A 19,112-nucleotide genomic window follows, 5' to 3' on the forward strand; every position below is an offset into this window, starting at 1 on the left:
TGACACGAGTCATGTGACACAGTAATGTAACGCGGGTCATGTGACACGAGTCATGTGACACAGTAATGTAACACAGGTCATGTGACATGGGTCATGTGACACAGTAATGTAACACAGGTCATATGATACGCATCATGTGACACGAGTCATGTGACACGGATCATGTGACACAGTAATGCAACACAGGTCATGTGACACCGGTCATGTGACACCGGTCATGTGACACCGGTCATGTGAAACAGGTCATGTGACACGAGTCATGTGACACAAGTCAAGTGACACGAGTCATGTGACATGAGTCATGTGACACGGGTTATGTGACCCAAGTCATGTGACACGGGTCATGTGACATGAATCATGTGACACAAGTCATGTGACACAAGTCATGTGACATGAGTCATGTGACACAGTAATGTAACGCGGGTCATGTGACATGGGTCATGTGACACGAGTCATGTGACACAGTAATGTAACACAGGTCATGTGACTCGGGTCATGTGACACGAGTCATGTGACACAGTAATGTAACACAGGTCATGTGACACGGGTCATATGACACGAGTCATGTGACACAGTAATGTAACACAGGACTTGGGTCATGTGACACAGTCGTGTGACACCAATCATGTGAGTCTGTCAAGGGACACGGTTTAATGTGACGATTGATGTGACATGGTCATGTGACACGGGTCATGTGACACGAGTCATGTGACACAGTAATGTAACACAGGTCATGTGACTTGGGTCATGTGAGTCTGTCAAGGGACAGGGTTTCATGTGACGATTAATGTCACATGGTCATGTGACACGGGTCATGTGACACGAGTCATGTGACATGGGTCATGTGACACGAGTCAAGTGACACAGTAATGTAACACAGGTAATGTGACACGAGTCATGTGACACAAGTCATGTGACACGAGTCATGTGACACAGTAATGTAACACAGGTCATGTGACTCGGGTCATGTGACATGGTCGTGTGACACAAATCATGTGACTCTGTCAAGGGACAGGGTTTAATGTGACATGGTCATGTGACATGGTCATGTGACAGGTGAAATGGCAAATGGTGTGAAAGAATGCAGCAGTAAGTCGAGCACATTCAAAGTCAGACCTGGTCTCAGAGGGGTGTGGCCCCTCCAGGGAAAACACCTTATTGACAGAACTTGCCCTCCCAGAGTCTGCACTGGGGGCGGGGCCAGCCAGGTTGTTCTTCCACTCAGCGCCAGGAGCTTGGACCCGACCCTGACCCTCCCCCTTCCGCTTGAAGCGCCTCAGTTTGACCGAGTCTTTGCCGTCTCTGCCGCACGGCAGCAGGACGCCAACGTCTTTGCGGAACTTGGAGCTGAGGCCGAAGTAGATGAGCGGGTTGTAGAAGCTGGCGAAGAGGCGAGTGAAGATGCTGGTCTGGTTTGGAACGTGGAACCCGAAGGCAAACCACATGGACACCACGGCGTAAGGGGACCACGCCAGGATGAAGGCCGTGCAGATCAAGATGGACACCTGACAAGAAGAGCAGAGTCCTGAGTGAATATGCCTTTTAGACGTTCTACAGGAAGTAAATATGTCTCTTAGACGCTCTACAGGAAGTAAATATGCCCCTTAGACGTTCTACGGGAAGTGAATATGCCTCTTAGACGATCTACAGGAAGAGAATATGCCTCTTAGATGCTCTACAGGAAGTAAATATGCCTCTTAGACGCTCTACAGGAAGTGAATATGCCTCTTAGACGTTCTACAGGAAGAGAATGTGCCTCTTAGACGCTCTACAGGAAGTAAATATGCCTCTTAGACGCTCTACAGGAAGTGAATATGCCTCTTAGACGTTCTACAGGAAATAAATATGCCTCTTAGACGTTCTACAGGAAGTAAATATGCCTCTTAGACGTTCTACAGGAAGTGAATATGCCTCTTAGACGTTCTACAAGAAGTGAAGAGGCCTCTTAGATGTCCTACAGGAAGTGAATATGCCTCTTAGACGTTCTACAGGAAGTAAATATGCCTCTTAGACGTTCTATAGGAAGTAAATATGCCTCTTAGACGTTCTACAGGAAGAGAATATGCCTCTTAGACGCTCTACAGGAAGTAAATATGCCTCTTAGACGCTCTACAGGAAGTGAATATGCCTCTTAGATGTTCTACAGGAAGTGAATATGCCTCTTAGACGTTCTACAGGAAGTAAATATGCCTCTTAGACGATCTACAGGAAGTGAATATGCCTCTTAGACGATCTACAGGAAGAGAATATGCCTCTTAGACGCTCTACAGGAAGTAAATATGCCTCTTAGACGCTCTACAGGAAGTAAATATGCCTCTTAGACGTTCTACAGGAAGTGAATATGCCTCTTAGACAATCTACAGGAAGAGAATATGCCTCTTAGACGCTCTACAGGAAGTAAATATGCCTCTTAGACGCTCTACAGGAAGTGAATATGCCTCTTAGACGTTCTACAGGAAGAGAATGTGCCTCTTAGACGCTCTACAGGAAGTAAATATGCCTCTTAGACGCTCTACAGGAAGTGAATAGGCCTCTTAGACGTTCTACAGGAAGTAAATATGCCTCTTAGACGTTCTACAGGAAGTAAATATGCCTCTTAGACGTTCTACAGGAAGTGAATATGCCTCTCAGACGTTCTACAGGAAGTGAATATGCCTCTTAGACGCTCTACAGGAAGTAAATATGCCTCTTAGACGCTCTACAGGAAGTAAATATGCCTCTTAGATGCTCTACAGGAAGTGAATATGCCTCTTAGACGTTCTACAGGAAGTAAATATGCCTCTTAGACGTTCTACAGGAAGTAAATATGCCTCTTAGACGTTCTACAGGAAGTGAATATGCCTCTTAGATGTTCTACAGGAAGTGAATATGCCTCTTAGACGTTCTACAGGAAGTGAATATGCCTCTTAGATGTTCTACAGGAAGTGAATATGCCTCTTAGACTTTTTACAGGAAGTGAATATGCCCCTTAGACGTTCTACAGCAGGGGTCTCAGACACGCGGCCCGCGAGATGTTATTTTGCGGCCTTCACCTTAATATGAAAGTTTAATGTTAGTGCGGCCTGCGAGTTTTAAATGAATGGCGCTTGACAGCGTTGTGTGCGGAGCTGAAGGAATCTACCAATCACATTGTGGTATATGGCTCTCAACAATATTGAGGGCGTGCCGTGATGGCACTGCCTTTAGTATCCTCTAGAACCTGTCATCGCGCCTTCTTTTTCTCCATACAAACAGCGTGCCAGCCCAGTCACATGTTGTATGCGGCTCCTGCAGGCACACACAAGTGACTGCAAGACATACTTGATCAACAGCCATACAGGTCACACTGAGGGTGGCCATATAAAGAACTTGAACACTGTTACAAATATACGCCACACTGTGAACCCACACCAAACAAGAAGGACAAACACATTTCGGGGAAACATCCGCACTGTAACACAACATAAACACAACAGGACAAATACCCAGAATCCTTTGCAGCCCTAACTCTTCCGGGCTACAAAAACACCCCCGCTACCCCCAACCCCGCCCACCTCAACCCCCCACCCCCCCCACCCCCCCCCCCCCCCTTCCCACACACACACACACCGTCAGTAATAAAGTCCCTGATAACCTGGACCAATTCAAACCGTTATTTGTTTTTTTAATTGTTTAATTTGCGTTGCCTCACACGATGAATACTACATATATTTGTATATGACGCCAGATAACACTCCGGGAGCCGTCACTTTTTTGCGCTCGCGATCCCGGCACTTTCCGCCGACCGCCGTGTTGCTGTAGGGAGGAAAAGCGGAACGACACACATTGCGGAAATAATAATAATAATAATTAGGGATGTCCGATAATGGCTTTTTGCCGATATCCGATATGCCGATATTGTCCAACTCTTTAATTACCGATACCGATATCAACCGATACCGATATCAACCGATATATACAGTCGTGGAATTAACACATTATTATGCCTAATTTGGACAACCAGGTATGGTGAAGATAAGGTACTTTTTAGAAAAATGAATCAAATAAAATAAGATAAATAAATTAAAAACATTTTCTTGAATAAAAAAGAAAGTAAAACAATATAAAAACAGTTACATAGAAACTAGTAATTAATGAAAATTTGTAAAATTAACTGTTAAAGGTTAGTATTATTAGTGGACCAGCAGCATGCACAATCATGTGTGCTTACGGACTGTATCCCTTGCAGACTGTATTGATATATATTGATATATAATGTAGGAACCAGAATATTAATAACAGAAAGAAACAACCCTTTTGTGTGAATAAGTGTAAATGGGGCAGGGAGGTTTTTTGGGTTGGTGCACTAATTGTAAGTGTATCTTGTGTTTTTTATGTGGATTTAATTAAAAAATAAAAAAAAAAAAAAAACGATACTGATAATTAAAAAAACGATACCAATAATTTCCGATATTACATTTTAACGCATTTATCGGCAGACCGATATTATCGGACATCTCTAATAATAATGATAATAAATGTTACTTATAAGGCGCCTTTCTGGGCACTCAAGGACACCGTACAAAATCAAGACAATAAAACCAAATAACATTATTCTCCGTGCGTGGGCTAAATACAAATATATTCCACAACCCCAAAAACATGTCTTTTTCAAAGCGTGCAGTGAAGAGAAAGGTTAGTGATGAGCAAAGACAATTCCAGGAAAAGTGGGAGATGCAATATTTCTTTGTTGGGCACAGGGGCACCCCGACGTGTCTTATTTGCACAGAGAAAGTTGCGGTGCACAAGGAATACAATTTGAAACGTCATTATACAACTAGACATGCTGAGGAGTATGCAAAATACCAGGGAGATGAGAAAGTGAACCGGGTTGCACATTTTAAAAGCAGTCTACTGAGGCAACAAGATTTCTTCAAGAAAGCAAGCGAAAAGAGCGATGCAGCAGTCAAAGCTCGCTACATGGTGAGTGAGATGGTTGCTAGCCATTCAAAGAAGGTGAAATCTTTTCTTGCGGCCCAGCCTCACCCAGTTTCTGCATCCAGTGGCCCCCAGGTAAATTGAGTTTGAGACCCCTGATCTAAGGGGTACTACGGGAAGTAATTATTCCTCTTAGACGTTCTACAGGAAGTAAATATTCCTCATAGAGGTATTAAAGGCCTACTGAAATGATTTTTTAAAATTTAAACGGGAATAGCAGATCCATTCTATGTGTCATACTTGATCATTTCGCGATATTGCCATATTTTTGCTGAAAGGATTTAGTAGAGAAAATCGACGATAAAGTTCGCAACTTTTGCTCGCTGATAAAAAAAAGCCTTGCCTGTACCGGAAGTAGCGTGACGTCACAGGAGCTAGTATTCCTCACAATTCCCCGTTGTTTACAATGGAGCGAGAGAGATTCGGACCGAGAAAGTGATGATTACACCATTAATTTGAGCGAGGATGAAAGATTCGTAGATGAGGAACGTTACAGTGAAGGACTTGAGAGGCAGTGATGGACGTATCTTTTTTCGCTTTGACCGTAACTTAGATACAAGCTGGCTCATTGGATTCCACACTCTCCTTTTTCTATTGTGGATCACGGATTTGTATTTTAAACCACCTGGGATACTATATCCTCTTGAAAATGAGAGTCGAGAACGCGAAATGGACATTCAGTGCCTTTTATCTCCACGACAATACATCGGCGAAAAGCTTTAGCTACCAGCTAACGTGATAGCATCGTGCTTTAACTGCATATAGAAACAAAAAAAATAAACCCCTGACTGGAAGGATAGATAGAAAATCAACAATACTATTAAACCGTGGACATGTAAATACACGGTTAATGCTTTCCAGGCTGGCGAAAGTTAACAATGCTGTGCTAACGACGCCATTGAAGCTAACTTAGCAACCGGACCGCACAGAGCTATGCTAAAAACATTAGCTCTCCACCTACGCCAGCCAGCCCTCATCTGCTCATCAACACCCGTGCTCACCTGCGTTCCAGCGATCGGCAGAAGGACGAAGGACTTCACCCGATGCGTTTGGCGGCCCGGAGACGTAGGAAGTCAAGGTGAGGTCGGCGGCTAGCGCGGCTGCTCTCCAACAAAGTCCTCCTGGTTGTGTTGCTGTAGTCTGCTGCTAATACACCGATCCCACCTACAACTGTCTTCTTCGCAGCCTTCATTGTTCATTAAACAAATTGCAAAAGATGTCCAGAATACTGTGGAATTATGAAATGAAAACAGAGCTTTTTGTATAGGATTCTACGGGGTACCATAACTTCCGTTACTCTGACTTCGTCACGCGCATACGTCATCATACCGCGACGTTTCAGCCGGATATTTCCCGGGAAATTTTAAATGTCACTTTATAAGTTAACCCGGCCGTATTGGCATGTGTTGCAATGTTAAGATTTCATCATTGATATATAAACTATCAGACTGCGTGGTCGGTAGTAGTGGCTTTCAGTAGGCCTTTAGAGGAAGTAAATATTCCTCTAAGAGGTTTTACAGGAAGTAGATATTCCTCTAAGATGTTTTACAGGAAGTAAAGGTTCCTCTAACAAGGAGCAGCCATGGAGCTGGACTACAAAAACAACTGTAGACTTTTACTGTGAAAAACTCTCCCTAGAAATAAGTGCTGCGTGGTTGAATGGTCAAACATAGTTGTTAAATGTACAGATATTTTCTTTCTCAGTGTGACAAACGCACAAAGGTCACGTCTCCCTCCATCTCCCTCTGGCGGTCCGTCAGGTCGCCTTCGCAGGCCAGCGCCAGGCCATGTTGATGATGGACACGTAGCAGGAGAACATGGCGAGCACGGGCAGGAAAGAGCAGAAGACCAGGATGCAGACCACGCAGGCCCGGTAAGCGGCTTTGGTCCTGTCCAACTCGCACGTTCCGTAGCCGCGATTTGCGTGCGGTCAAAGGTCAGAGGTCAGGGGAAGAGCAGCGCAGGGAAGGGAGGGAGGAGGAGGACCTGTGTAGCTTCCCCAGCCCAGCAGAGGAGCTCTGGACCAGAACATGGCCGCCATCTAGATGATGAGCAGACAGACGGACACGCTGAAGAAGTGATGAAGATAGACGAGATGAGTGTGAATGCTCCCTTGCTGAAGTTGAAGTGAAATGCTGACAGAATGTAAGAATAGTTGCAATGTTGGAGAGTTTGGATTTCCAGGAAAACCAGAATTAGGTTTGCAACTTGGGAAAGGGTTAGTTAGAATGTCCAGGATGAGTGGAATGTGTTGATGTTGGAATGCTTTGAATTGCTTGAAAAATGTGGCAATTGTGCAACTTGGAAAAATGTCCCATTCATTTCAATAGGAACTTCCTGGAAAATTAGGGAAAAGCGGGATTTTTTTTATTTTTTTTAAATGATTGGGAGCATGAATGTTCTCAATGAGCAGAATTGGTTGCTGTTGGAATTGTTTAAATCGGTCAAGAAATGTTGAATTAGTAACAGTTTTTAATTGAAAAATGGTATTACGGAATCTCGGGAAAACCAGGAAATGTTCAAGTTCTTAAACCAACTTGGTTTTTGTGGTGGAAATGGGTTGAAAAATGTGAAAGGAGTCGTCGCACTGAAAAAGGTTGAATGCGAATTTCGGGAAAATCTGACATTTTTTTGAAAAATGCTACTAAATTTGAATGTTCGGTTGTGTTGAAATCGGTGGAGAAATTTTGAAGCAGTAACTTTTTTTAATTCAGAAATGGTATTCCTGGAAATTCTGGAAAACCGGGAATTTTTCTCTATTTTTTTTGTCCTGACTAAGAGGAATGTTCTGACGGTGGAACGGTTCAAGTGGGTTAAAAAATGTGGGCGGAGTAGTCGCCAGAAAAAAGGGTGAAAAGGGGGTTTGAAAAAACGGGAATTTGAGGAATTCCTGCAATTTTTTGGAACTTGGGAAAAAAATTATAGTTTGAATTTCCAGGATGGTGGGATGTGTTGAAGGTGGAATGGTTTGAATAGGTTGAAACATGTGGAAATGGGGGAAGTTTGAAAAATGTCCAATTCATTTTGAATGGGGAAAAAAGTCCCGGGAAACCTGGAAATCTGGGAATTTCTGGAATTTGTCAAGGAAAATCCTGCGATTCCCGAATAGGCTGAACAGCTTGAAGTTGGAACGCTTTGAATCGGGTGAAAAATGTTGACGGTGGAGTGCGCCAAAATAATAATAATAATAAATAGATGAATTTTGGTGTAGAAAACCATATGTGTGAATTATGTAAAGAGATGTAAAAATAATAAAGATGAATAATCATCAGGAGAAGGACATTGATGAGGTGGGGAGGAGATGAAGAAATAATGAAGATCAATAATCATCAGGGAGGAGATGTAAAAAGAATAAACATTTATAATCATCAGGGAGGAGATGAAGAAATAATAAAGATGAATAATCATCAGGAGAAGGACATTGATCAGGTGGGGAGGAGATGAAGAAATAATAAATATCAATAATCATCAGGGAGGAGATGTAGAAATAATAAAGATCAATAATCATCAGGAGAAGGACATTGATGAGGTGTGGAGGAGATGTAAAAATAATAAAGATGACTAATCATCAGGGAGGAGATGAAGAAATAATAAAGATGAATAATCATCAGGAGAAGGACATTGATCAGGTGGGGAAGAGATGAAGAAATAATAAAGATGAATAATCATCAGGAGAAGGACATTGATCAGGTGGGGAGGAGATGTAGAAATAATAAAGATGAGTAATCATGAGGGAGGAAATGAAGAAATAATAAAGATGAATAATCATCAGGAGAAGGACGTTGATGAGGTGGAGATGAGATGTAAAAATAATAAAGATGACTAATCATCAGGGAGGAGATGAAGAAATAATAAAGATGACTAATCATCAGGAGAAGGACATTGATGAGGTTGGGAGGAGTTGAAGAAATAATAAAGATCAATAATCATCAGGGAGGAGATGTAGGAATAATAAAGATGAATAATCATCAGGAGAAGGACATTGATGAGGTGGGGAGGAGATGTAAAAATAATAAAGATGACTAATCATCAGGGAGGAGATGAAGAAATAATAAAGATGACTAATCATCAGGAGAAGGGCATTGATGAGGTTGGGAGGAGTTGAAGAAATAATAAAGATCAATAATCATCAGGGAGGAGATGTAGAAATAAAGATGAATAATCATCAGGAGAAGGACATTGATGAGGTGGGGAGGAGATGTAAAAATAATAAAGATGACTAATCATCAGGGAGGAGAGGAAGAAATAATGAAGATGACTAATCATCAGGAGAAGGACATTGATGAGGTTGGGAGGAGTTGAAGAAATAATAAAGATCAATAATCATCAGGGAGGAGATGTAGAAATAATAAAGATGAATAATCATCAGGAGAAGGACATTGATGAGGTGGGGAGGAGAGGAAGAAATAATGAAGATGACTAATCATCAGGGAGGAGAGGAAGAAATAATGAAGATGAATAATCATCAGGAGAAGGACATTGATGAGGTGGGTAGGAGATGTAGAAATAATAAAGATGACTAATCATCAGGGAGGAGAGGAAGAAATAATGAAGATGAATAATCATCAGGAGAAGGACATTGATGAGGTGGGGAGGAGAGGAAGAAATAATGAAGATGAGTAATCATCAGGAGAAGGACATAGTTAGGGTGACATCCCTTCACGTAGCGAGTGAGGCTGATGGCGGTCAGCGTGTTGATGCTGCTCAGTCCCAACAGCAGCGTGAAGAAGCCGTCCACAAGGACGCGCACACAGGTGAGCATCAAGCCCCGCCCCCTGGGAGAAGGGCAGGTGGCGCCACCTGACAGTTCCAGGTGGAGGAGATGAGGTTGAAGATCTCCATGACGCCGAAGACGGAGATGCTGGCGTCGGACACGGCCAGGTTAAAGGTCAAGTAGTCGGTGTTTCCCACCCATGACAGCCAACCTGGCGGCACGGGACACACGTTGCCGTGACGACGCTGAGGAAGGAGGAGGTGAGGAGGGCGCTGACCCAGCAGCAGCAGGTAGACGCCAGGGGGGGGGGGTGTTCATGTTGGACCACAAGGTGTGCTTAATCGCAGGTAAAAAATAGACCTGATCCCTCCAGCACACCAGGTCAGAGGTCACGCAGTAATTAATCCCCTGGCAACAATTAACCCTTCACTGTGTCCTTGCCATTCTCAATGATGTCATTCACAGTCTTGACTCCGCCTCCTCTTCCTCCTCTCGGCTTGTTTGTACTCGTTGCCCATATAAGGAGCGCCAGATCTCTTTATATGGCGAAAAGTAGTCCCGCGTCACATGTCAAGTACTGATGTTACTGCGCGTAACACCCCCCACGCCCCCTAAATCTCTGTTTCGCGTTTGTGTGTTTGGCACACTTTAAAATGTTTTTGTTAGAACGTTGAGCGTCTGGAAAAGATCAGCGAAAACATGGCGTTTAGAACCTGGACCTACTTTCTACCGCGGAGGAGGCTGCTCGGCTGAGCGTTGGGGGAGGGGCTTGTCCGGGATGTGTAGAATGTAACTTTGTAACTTTGCAAATGTCTGCCCAATAAGTCTATCCGTCGACTTCTCGGTGCTTCCATTGCCGCGACGAGGAAACCGCGTGGTTATAAACAGGCGGCGAGACTTTGTCGCTAAACTTGGCGCGGCTAGCTGCTTAGCTAGTTAGCTCATGTAGCTTTAGCGCGTCCGTTAGCAGACTCCAGACTCTGTCCCACCGGAAGCTCGCAGCGCCGCGGGACTTTCGTCCTGCCAGCGCGTGGAGGCTTGGAAATGGGCACCAGAACCGGAACCGCCGCCGAGGCGGACGGGGGCCGGTTTGAAGTCCGGCAGTACGAGGCGGAGGTGATTGACAGCGGCTCGGAGCAGGACTCTGACTCCGGGGAGGACGAGGATCCAGCCCGAGCCAGGAGAGGCGTCAAGCGGGAGAGGGACGAATGGGCACTCGGTCACCAGTCCGCCGCCCCCTCCGCGGGCCTGAGCGGGGGTCACGGCGGGGTCACCGCGGGGACGCCGGGAGCGAAGCCCGGCAAGAAAACGCGCGGGAGGGTGAAGATCAAGATGGCGTTCATCGACAACAAACTGAGGCGATACACAACTTTTAGCAAGAGGAAGACTGGCATCATGAAGAAGGTGAGTGGCGGTGATGACGTCATGTTACGCTCCTCCCACGTGGTCCGGTCCAGTGCTGACGTCACGTCACGCCCCTTCCCACGCAGGCCTACGAGCTGTCCACGCTGACGGGCACGCAGGTGTTGCTGCTGGTGGCCAGCGAGACGGGCCACGTGTACACCTTCGCCACCAGGAAGCTGCAGCCCATGATCACCTCGGAGACGGGCAAAGCTCTGATCCAGACCTGCCTCAACTCCCCCGACTCTCCGCCGCGCTCCGACCCGTCTTCCGACCAGAGGATGAGCGCCACGGGCTTCGAGGAGACCGACCTCACTTACCAAGTGAGCGAGGCCGAGGGTTGCGCCGACATGGCCAAGGTAACAGTCACTGTTCTTCTCACACCTGTGCATGGTCACGTGACTTCCTGTCTCCGCAGGAGCTCAACAAAGCCGCATTCACCAATTCCAATATGGTGTGCGGCACCACCTCGTCCCCCGCGACCATGCAGGTGCAGACTAGCCCCGCCTCCTGGCAGCCGTCCTCCACCAACGGGGGGGTGTTGAAGACGTCGGCGGGCGTGGTCTTTCCTGCCGGCTTTACTTTGATGTCAGGTAGTGGCCGTCGCTTTGCATGTCGCTCTTTCACCTTCTCAACTTGTCTTTGGCCCCGCCCCCTCTCCGCACCTGGGCACAGGTGCGTCTCTGCCCCCCGGCACGCACACCATCCCGCTCAGTCAGCTGCAGGGTCCCGTGGGCCCCGGCGTCACGCTGCACGCCGCGCCCCCTCAGCCAACCACGCTGCTCCGCCTCCCCACGACCGTGTCGCTGTCAGGTGAGCGTGTGGCTCCGCCCACCTGCCGCGTCGTCTCACGTCTGATGTGTCCTCAGGGGGCGGAGTCTCCCAGCAGCTGCAGAGCGTCCAGTCCAGCAGCGCGCCCACCTCCGCCAAACAGAGCAGCTCTGACGTCCGTAGCCCCGCCTCCTCTGCAGGTAGGCTCTTCGCCCACCCTCTGATTGGCTGACATGATCACATGGTCTGTCCACAGCCACTGTGGTCACCTCTTCCTCCTCCGTCGCCGCTCACATGATGTACCCCGGAGGTCACACGGTCATGTACGCCACACCCACGTCCGCTCTCGGCGACGGCCTCGCCGTTCTCAACACCTTCTCTCAAGCAGGCCACGCCCAGTCACATGACTCTGGTACCCGCCCGCCTCGTCTTCCACATGGCAGCTGCGCACCTTTAACGTCCTGTTGACCGACGCTTTGTTTGTCAGCGTCCGTCCCGCAGGTCTTCCTGGCGTCCCTCCCCCCGGTCGCCGCCCAGATCCCCGTCTCGGCCGTGCAGCTGCACCCGGTAACGTCGGTGCCGCCCACGTTAAAGACGGCTTGTGCGCTGACCCCTCCTTTGTTCCAGATGGTGATCGGTCCGCAGAGCGGCCCCGGTGGCGGCAACCTGACAGAGCTGCAGGTGGTCAGCGTGGACGTGCAGCAGGCGAAAGAAGGCTGACCACTTCCTCTTCACCTATTTTTATCTTGGGGGGGAAAAAAAACAAATATTCTTTCTACTTCTGTGTTCCTTTTATTGTGAAAGGATGTCATTGACGTGAACGTACCAACTGACATCATCTTCACCGACAAAGTGCCATAAACAGATTATTTCCTCACGCCTGAATACCCCGCCCGTGATGTTGCGTTCAAGGACACAGGTCACCCATCTGTGACACCCGAACCTTCCTGTCTATGCAGCACTTGACTGGACTGTTTCCCTGATCAATAAATACTCCTCATGCAACTCCAGGTCCTCCCATGCACAGGAGTAATAATTGATGTGACTGCTCTCGGCCGCCAGGGGGCACATGTGCATGGTAGAGACGGACCGTGCGTCTTTTACTGTGACCGCGAAGTCTTAATATACGGTAAGCAACAAACATTGAATCATGTATTGTTATAATTAGAAAACGTGACATCTCCATGTACTTCTTCAACCTTTTTTTTTTCTTATTTTTTTTATAAACCTTTGTTTATAAATTTCAACATTTACAAACTGTTGAGAAATAATAATTAAAGTAAGTACAAAACAGCGCCAGGGGGTTGTAAATTAAAAGTAGCTAAATTAGAATGCAATATATATGTATATATATATAAATATATATATGTGTACTTCTTCAACCAGCTGCTATGGCGCGGCTAATTTGACGTCATATCCAGAGTCGCGGTTGATATGACGTCACATCCGGAGTCGCGGCTGATATTTTTTAGGATTGCACTAAGAAAAAGTAAAAAAAAAACCATTGTACGTATATTTTTTTAAAGACTGGGTTGAATAAAAGAATATAGAGAATTGTTCCATCTCAGTCCACACTCCATATCAGAAGATGGCGCTAATGCACACCAGAAGGCTGCTCATAGACATCTTCTAAGGGTACGCAGCATGGAGCGCTACTGCCTACTGGCGCTGACGAGACACGGTGCCGCCATCTTGGAGTGGTGATCAGTGCAATTCATTTGGCAGGAGCAATGAACTGTCAGCACATTTAATTCATCTTACCTCACTGAATACCACTGATTTTCACGCGCTTTTTTTGTCATACGTGTAGCTATGATAAAGGACACATGTTTATTATTCATAGTTTGCTTAACCGTAATATAATATTCTTATATGCTATAAGTGACCAGACGTCCCAGATCAAAACTGGGAATATAATCCCAGAGAAGGGGAAAAAACTATTTTTAAATTGAAGAATCAATATGACTAGGTTATATATACATGCTACATAAACAATGTATGAATACATTAGATATCTATATATCTTATAGACTGTATCTCTGTTGCTGCAGCAGCAGAGAGTTTATTCTGTCTTAACACTTTGTATTGATATTTTGTATTACATTCTTCCCTTAAATGATCATGTTTACACTGATTGTTTTATATGTATTTTTTATGTATGTCGCTTTGGATAAAAGCGCCTGCCAAACATAAACATATATAAACACCTGAAAGTCTTTGTATCAGCTAAAACCACCAATCTGTTTCACTGGATTCAGAATAAAACCAAATTCTGTCTTACCCAACAATGTTAGTATTTGAATATTGTTGCTTGAAGACTTATTCCTGGTTACGAGTCTGAGCCCTGGTCAGGCAGCGGCTTTTTGCGATCTCCTGGATAGGAGGAAGAGGAGTCCTGATGATCTTTTCCGCCGTCCTCACCACTCTCTGGAGAGACTTCCAGTCTGAGGCAATGCAGGCTCCAGTTTCTGTCAAATCACCTGACATGTATACTGTGTATATGTACATAATTTATCCATTTTTTAATGTATTTTTATATACATGTTACAGCTGGTTATATGTCTTTTATTATTAAATGTATCAAATGTGATGAATATTTAATGGACCACAATGGAAACAAGCCTTTTGGCTTTTTGTGCCTTCCATTTGTCATTTTAAAGCATTACATGGATTACATTCTTTAAGATGTCAATAAACTTCTCAATCAATCAATCTCTCTATAGTGCCTCTGTAGAATGTGGTGAGAATGGGGGGAGGGAGCTGTGCTCTTTTCATCCCACGCAAAAAGTGCATGCACTGCTGAGCTCTTTTTACAAGAGCTCCAGATAAAGTATTAAATATTAATAAACAATAATAAAAAGTATGAAAAAAAAGACAAAAATGGCTACCGAAATCACTTGAAATGTCTTTAACAAATATATCAATGTAAGGGCTTTCGTACTCTCAGTCATTCTCCAAGATTTGATTGAAAATTGTAAAGTACAGTATCACACACACACATGTACAGTATCACGCACACACATGTACAGTATCACATTCCACAAAGAGATGATTGACATCCTCTACAGCTCCACAGATATAACAGCCATCAACCTCCATGTTACATTTTAGTTTCAAAAAATCATTTCAAGGGTATATTCCATTAATCATTTTAAATTGTATTTCTTTAATTTTGGGAATAATTGGGTTATGTAATATATATTATCCTTATTTTCCTTAACTCAACTTTTGTAAACTCCTTCAGGATATATTGGCTATGAAAATAATATTTCACTAAAAGTGCCCTCTTATATTTGTTGGAACATTTTTCATCACAGAAATGAACATTTTCAATATTAAAAGTAGCCAAAGAAGGGGCCTTGCTGTCTCTCATGGAGAGGGAGGTCGTTCCAGGCATGTCATTATAAAATGAAACTGAAGATGGCAGTCATGCAGCTGCCGTAAAACTGAAAAGAAGAAGAAGAAGAAGACATCCGGAGCCGCTTGTTGATGACGCAACCGCGGCGACACGCGCTCTTTCTTCGTTGTTAGCTGTTAGCAAAGCGGCTTCTTCTCGCTTTTCTCCCCAGCTTTCAGTCAACAAGTGCGCACAGCAGTCATGTCTGCCGCCGTAGCACAGGCCCGGAAGAGGGTCATGAAAGACGAGGACATGACTAAGGTGGAGTTTGAGACCAGCGAGGAGGTGGACGTCACCCCCCTCTTCGAGCAAATGGGCCTGAGGGAGGACCTGCTGCGCGGCATCTACGCATACGGTAGGCCGAGGATCTGTGAGGCCTCCGCTGCTGTTAGCATTAGTGCTGGTGTTAGCATTAGTGCTAATGTGACGTTGATCCAAATTCAGATTCTCCCTTTACCTAACTGGGAAGTAGATTCCACCTTTACCTGACTGAGAAGTAGACATTGCAGCGCTGGGTTGTTGTTAAACTGCAGCAACGTTGCTGTTCATCACAAGTTATTATTCGACGTCGTCTTCATTAGCATGTGAGCTAATGTTGCTAACACACCGCCGCGGTTTGTTTTAGACACGCTGTTGTTATTATTGTTATCTACGGGAGAACGTTTGGCCAAACTGATTATTTTTCTATTTCAGTCAAATTAAAATAAAGCTATTCGGTAGCAGTAGATGAGAAAGTCAACACTAAAAGACGGAGTATGCTATAAACAATATTTGTGATAATATATGATCAAATGAACTGGAGAGCTCTTATAAAACACACAACTTAAAGTGGCAAGATAAATATTAAAAACAAAACATGTCCAGGACTAAAAATTACTTAATATTCTCTATCAATCAATGTTTACTTATATAGCCCTAAATCACGAGTGTCTCAAAGGGCTGCACAAGCCACAACGACATCCTGGGCTCAGATCCCAGATCAGGGCAAGGAAAAACGCAACCCAATGGGATAACAATGAGAAACCTTGGAGGGGACCGCAGATGTGGGAATCCCCCCCCCCCCGGGCGACCGGTGCAATGGACGCCGAGTGGATCTAACATAATAGTGAGAGCCCAGTCCATAGTGGATCTAACATAATAGTGTGAGAGTCTAGTCCATAGTGGATCTAACATAATAGTGAGAGTCCAGTCCATAGTGGAGCTAACATAATATTGTGAGAGTCCAGTCCATAGTGGATCTAAAATAATAGTGTGAGAGTACAGTCCATAGTGGATCTAACATAATAGTGAGAGTCCAGTCCATAGTGGATCTAACATAATATTGTGAGAGTCCAGTCCATAGTGGATCTAACATAATAGTGTGAGAGTCTAGTCCATAGTGGATCTAACATAATAGTGAGAGTCCAGTCCATAGTGGAGCTAACATAATATTGTGAGAGTCCAGTCCATAGTGGATCTAAAATAATAGTGTGAGAGTACAGTCCATAGTGGATCTAACATAATAGTGAGAGTCCAGTCCATAGTGGATCTAACATAATAGTGTGAGAGTCCAGTTCATAGTGGATCTAACATAATAGTGAGAGTCCAGTCCATAGTGGATCTAACATAATAGTGAGAGTCCAGTCCATAGTGGATCTAACATTATATTGTGAGAGTCCAGTCCATAGTGGATCTAACATAATAGTGTGAGAGTCCAGTCCATAGTGGATCTAACATAATAGTGTGAGAGTCCAGTTCATAGTGGATCTAACATAGTAGTGAGAGTCCAGTCCATAGTGGATCTAACATAATAGTGAGAGTCCAGTCCATAGTGGATCTAACATTATATTGTGAGAGTCCAGTCCATAGTGGATCTAACATAATAGTGTGAGAGTCCAGTCCATAGTGGATCTAACATAATAGTGAGAGTCCAGTCCATAGTGGAGCTAACATAATATTGTGAGAGTCCAGTCCATAGTGGATCTAACATAATAGTGTGATAGTCTAGCCCATAGTGGATCTAAAATAATAGTGTGAGAGTACAGTCCATAGTGGATCTAACATAATAGTGAGAGTCCAGTCCATAGTGGATCTAACATAATATTGTGAGAGTCCAGTCCATAGTGGATCTATTTAATAGTGTGAGAGTCCAGTCCATAGTGGATCTAACATAATAGTGTGAGAGTCCAGTTCATAGTGGATCTAACATAATAGTTTGAGTCCAGTCCATAGTGGATCCAACATAACAGTGTGAGAGTCCAGTCCATAGTGGATCTATCATAATAGTGAGAGTCCAGTCCATAGTGGATCTAACATAATAGTGAGAGTCCAGTCCATAGTGGATCTAACATAATATTATTAACTTCAAACCTTTGACATATCAGTATCTAAAATTTAATTATGAAATGTAATAATAACCAATGATCTAATATGATCTATTTTAAGAAATTCTACAAACATTTAAAACTTTATCGGGAAGTGAGACTCATCATGTGGGGGGAAAAAAACCTCAACTAGGGCTGGGCGACAAGGCCTTTTATTAATATGTGGATATGTTTAGGCCACGATATATATGTGGATATTTTGCCTTAGCCTTGAATGAACACTTGATGCATATAATCACAGCAGTATGATGATTCTATGTGTCTACATTAAAACATTCTTCTTCATACTGCATTAATATATGCTACTTTTAAACTTTCATGCAGAGAGGGAAATCACAACTAAGTCAATTTAGCAAAAGTGTATTTATGAAACAGTTATTAAGCAGTGGCACAAACATTCATGTCATTTCAAAACAGAAAGTGCAAGATTGTCAGAGACATTTTAAAACAAGCTATTAGTGCACTTTTGTGCATGATGTCACTAAGATGACGTATCAAAAAACACTAAATTAAAGTGCACTTTTTGTACAGAACGCGACTACAATAGTCTAAAACAAATAAAGTGCACTTTTGTGCATGATGTCACACAAGATATTTCAATAAGTGTCAAATAAAAATGAGCTGCATAATAGGAAATCAAATAGTGTATGTCCTTCACTATGTGGTAGGTTCCTGCGGACGTTATCTCCTTCTGTTGTTGACTATTTGTTTCATACGGTGTTGATGTGGAAATGGAAGACGCCAGGCTCAATTGGGTCAGTGCTGGTTTCTTGGGCATTTTGTGGGTGTGGCACCGCCCGGAGATGTTGACATGCGGAGTTTCAAGCACTCTTCATTCTCTAGTGGGTGACTTTTCAAATGATGCTACAAATTAGTAGTGCTGCTACTTTTTGTAGCAACGCTTTTGCCGCATACTTGATATATTACGGTTGTCTGTTCAACATCTTCCCGCTTGAAGCCAGACTGTTGAGAACTGTTGTTTTTATAATTCATAGATTTAAATGGTGTTACAAACTGAAAACAGGAAGTGAACACACGTGTTAGTAATTGTTACGAAGTGGAAAAGGGGTAGGACTGAATAAGCTCTGCTTCTTCTTGCTCCTTTTTAGGCATATAATGAGAACATGGAAATATGTGATGTATAATATGTAACTGTATGTATGTAAACAATTGTCACCACATCTCAGACAGTGTGGTAATATTAGTATTTATTGGAGTTGTCTTTTAGGTTTTGAGAAGCCGTCGGCTATTCAACAGAGAGCCATCAAGCAGATCATCAAAGGCAGAGATGTCATCGCCCAGTAAGAACCCGTCTTCTCCCATTCAGAACCATCAATAGATCCATCTATAGCAGTTCTGTGTTGCCTTCAGGTCCCAGTCTGGAACCGGAAAGACGGCCACCTTCTGCGTGTCGGTGCTGCAGTGCCTGGACACTCAGGTTGGTGTCCAGAATCTCACCTCGCGGTCATGTGACCTGGACCTCATGTGCTGTTCCCTGTCCACAGGTGAG

General features: G+C 44.2%; 2 protein-coding genes and 1 pseudogene across 3 annotated transcripts in view; 2 read left to right on the forward strand and 1 right to left on the reverse strand.

Moving 5' to 3' along the window:
- Positions 1-933: 933 nt before the first annotated feature.
- On the reverse strand, positions 934-9,936 carry LOC133639430 (uncharacterized; annotated as a pseudogene).
- Positions 9,937-10,234: 298 nt separating this feature from the next.
- Positions 10,235-13,857, forward strand: LOC133639620 (serum response factor-like). Of its 2 annotated transcripts, none has more exons than XM_062033089.1 (8): positions 10,235-11,074; positions 11,161-11,430; positions 11,490-11,667; positions 11,747-11,884; positions 11,941-12,042; positions 12,099-12,254; positions 12,330-12,409; positions 12,470-13,857. In XM_062033089.1, the coding sequence occupies exons 1-8, from the start codon at positions 10,715-10,717 to the stop codon at positions 12,560-12,562; spliced, it is 1,377 nt and encodes a 458-aa protein (XP_061889073.1). In that variant the 5' UTR covers positions 10,235-10,714; the 3' UTR covers positions 12,563-13,857. The 2 variants fall into 2 exon arrangements, with proteins under 2 accessions (XP_061889073.1, XP_061889074.1); XM_062033090.1 differs by having other exon boundaries at positions 10,236-11,074; positions 11,490-11,664; positions 12,470-13,854.
- Positions 13,858-15,273: 1,416 nt separating this feature from the next.
- eif4a3 (eukaryotic translation initiation factor 4A3) overlaps positions 15,274-19,112 on the forward strand; it is a 13,073-nt gene continuing 9,234 nt past the window's right edge. Inside the window, exons 1-4 of the mRNA XM_062033091.1 lie at positions 15,274-15,594; positions 18,831-18,903; positions 18,974-19,040; positions 19,108-19,112. The exon at positions 19,108-19,112 is cut by the window's right edge and continues 58 nt beyond it. Of these exons, the coding sequence (XP_061889075.1) occupies positions 15,441-15,594; positions 18,831-18,903; positions 18,974-19,040; positions 19,108-19,112 (299 nt within the window). The 5' untranslated portion in view covers positions 15,274-15,440. The remainder of the gene's footprint in view (positions 15,595-18,830; positions 18,904-18,973; positions 19,041-19,107) is intronic.

This window comes from Entelurus aequoreus, linkage group LG22, assembly GCF_033978785.1.
Source record: "Entelurus aequoreus isolate RoL-2023_Sb linkage group LG22, RoL_Eaeq_v1.1, whole genome shotgun sequence".
NCBI lineage: Eukaryota > Metazoa > Chordata > Actinopteri > Syngnathiformes > Syngnathidae > Entelurus > Entelurus aequoreus.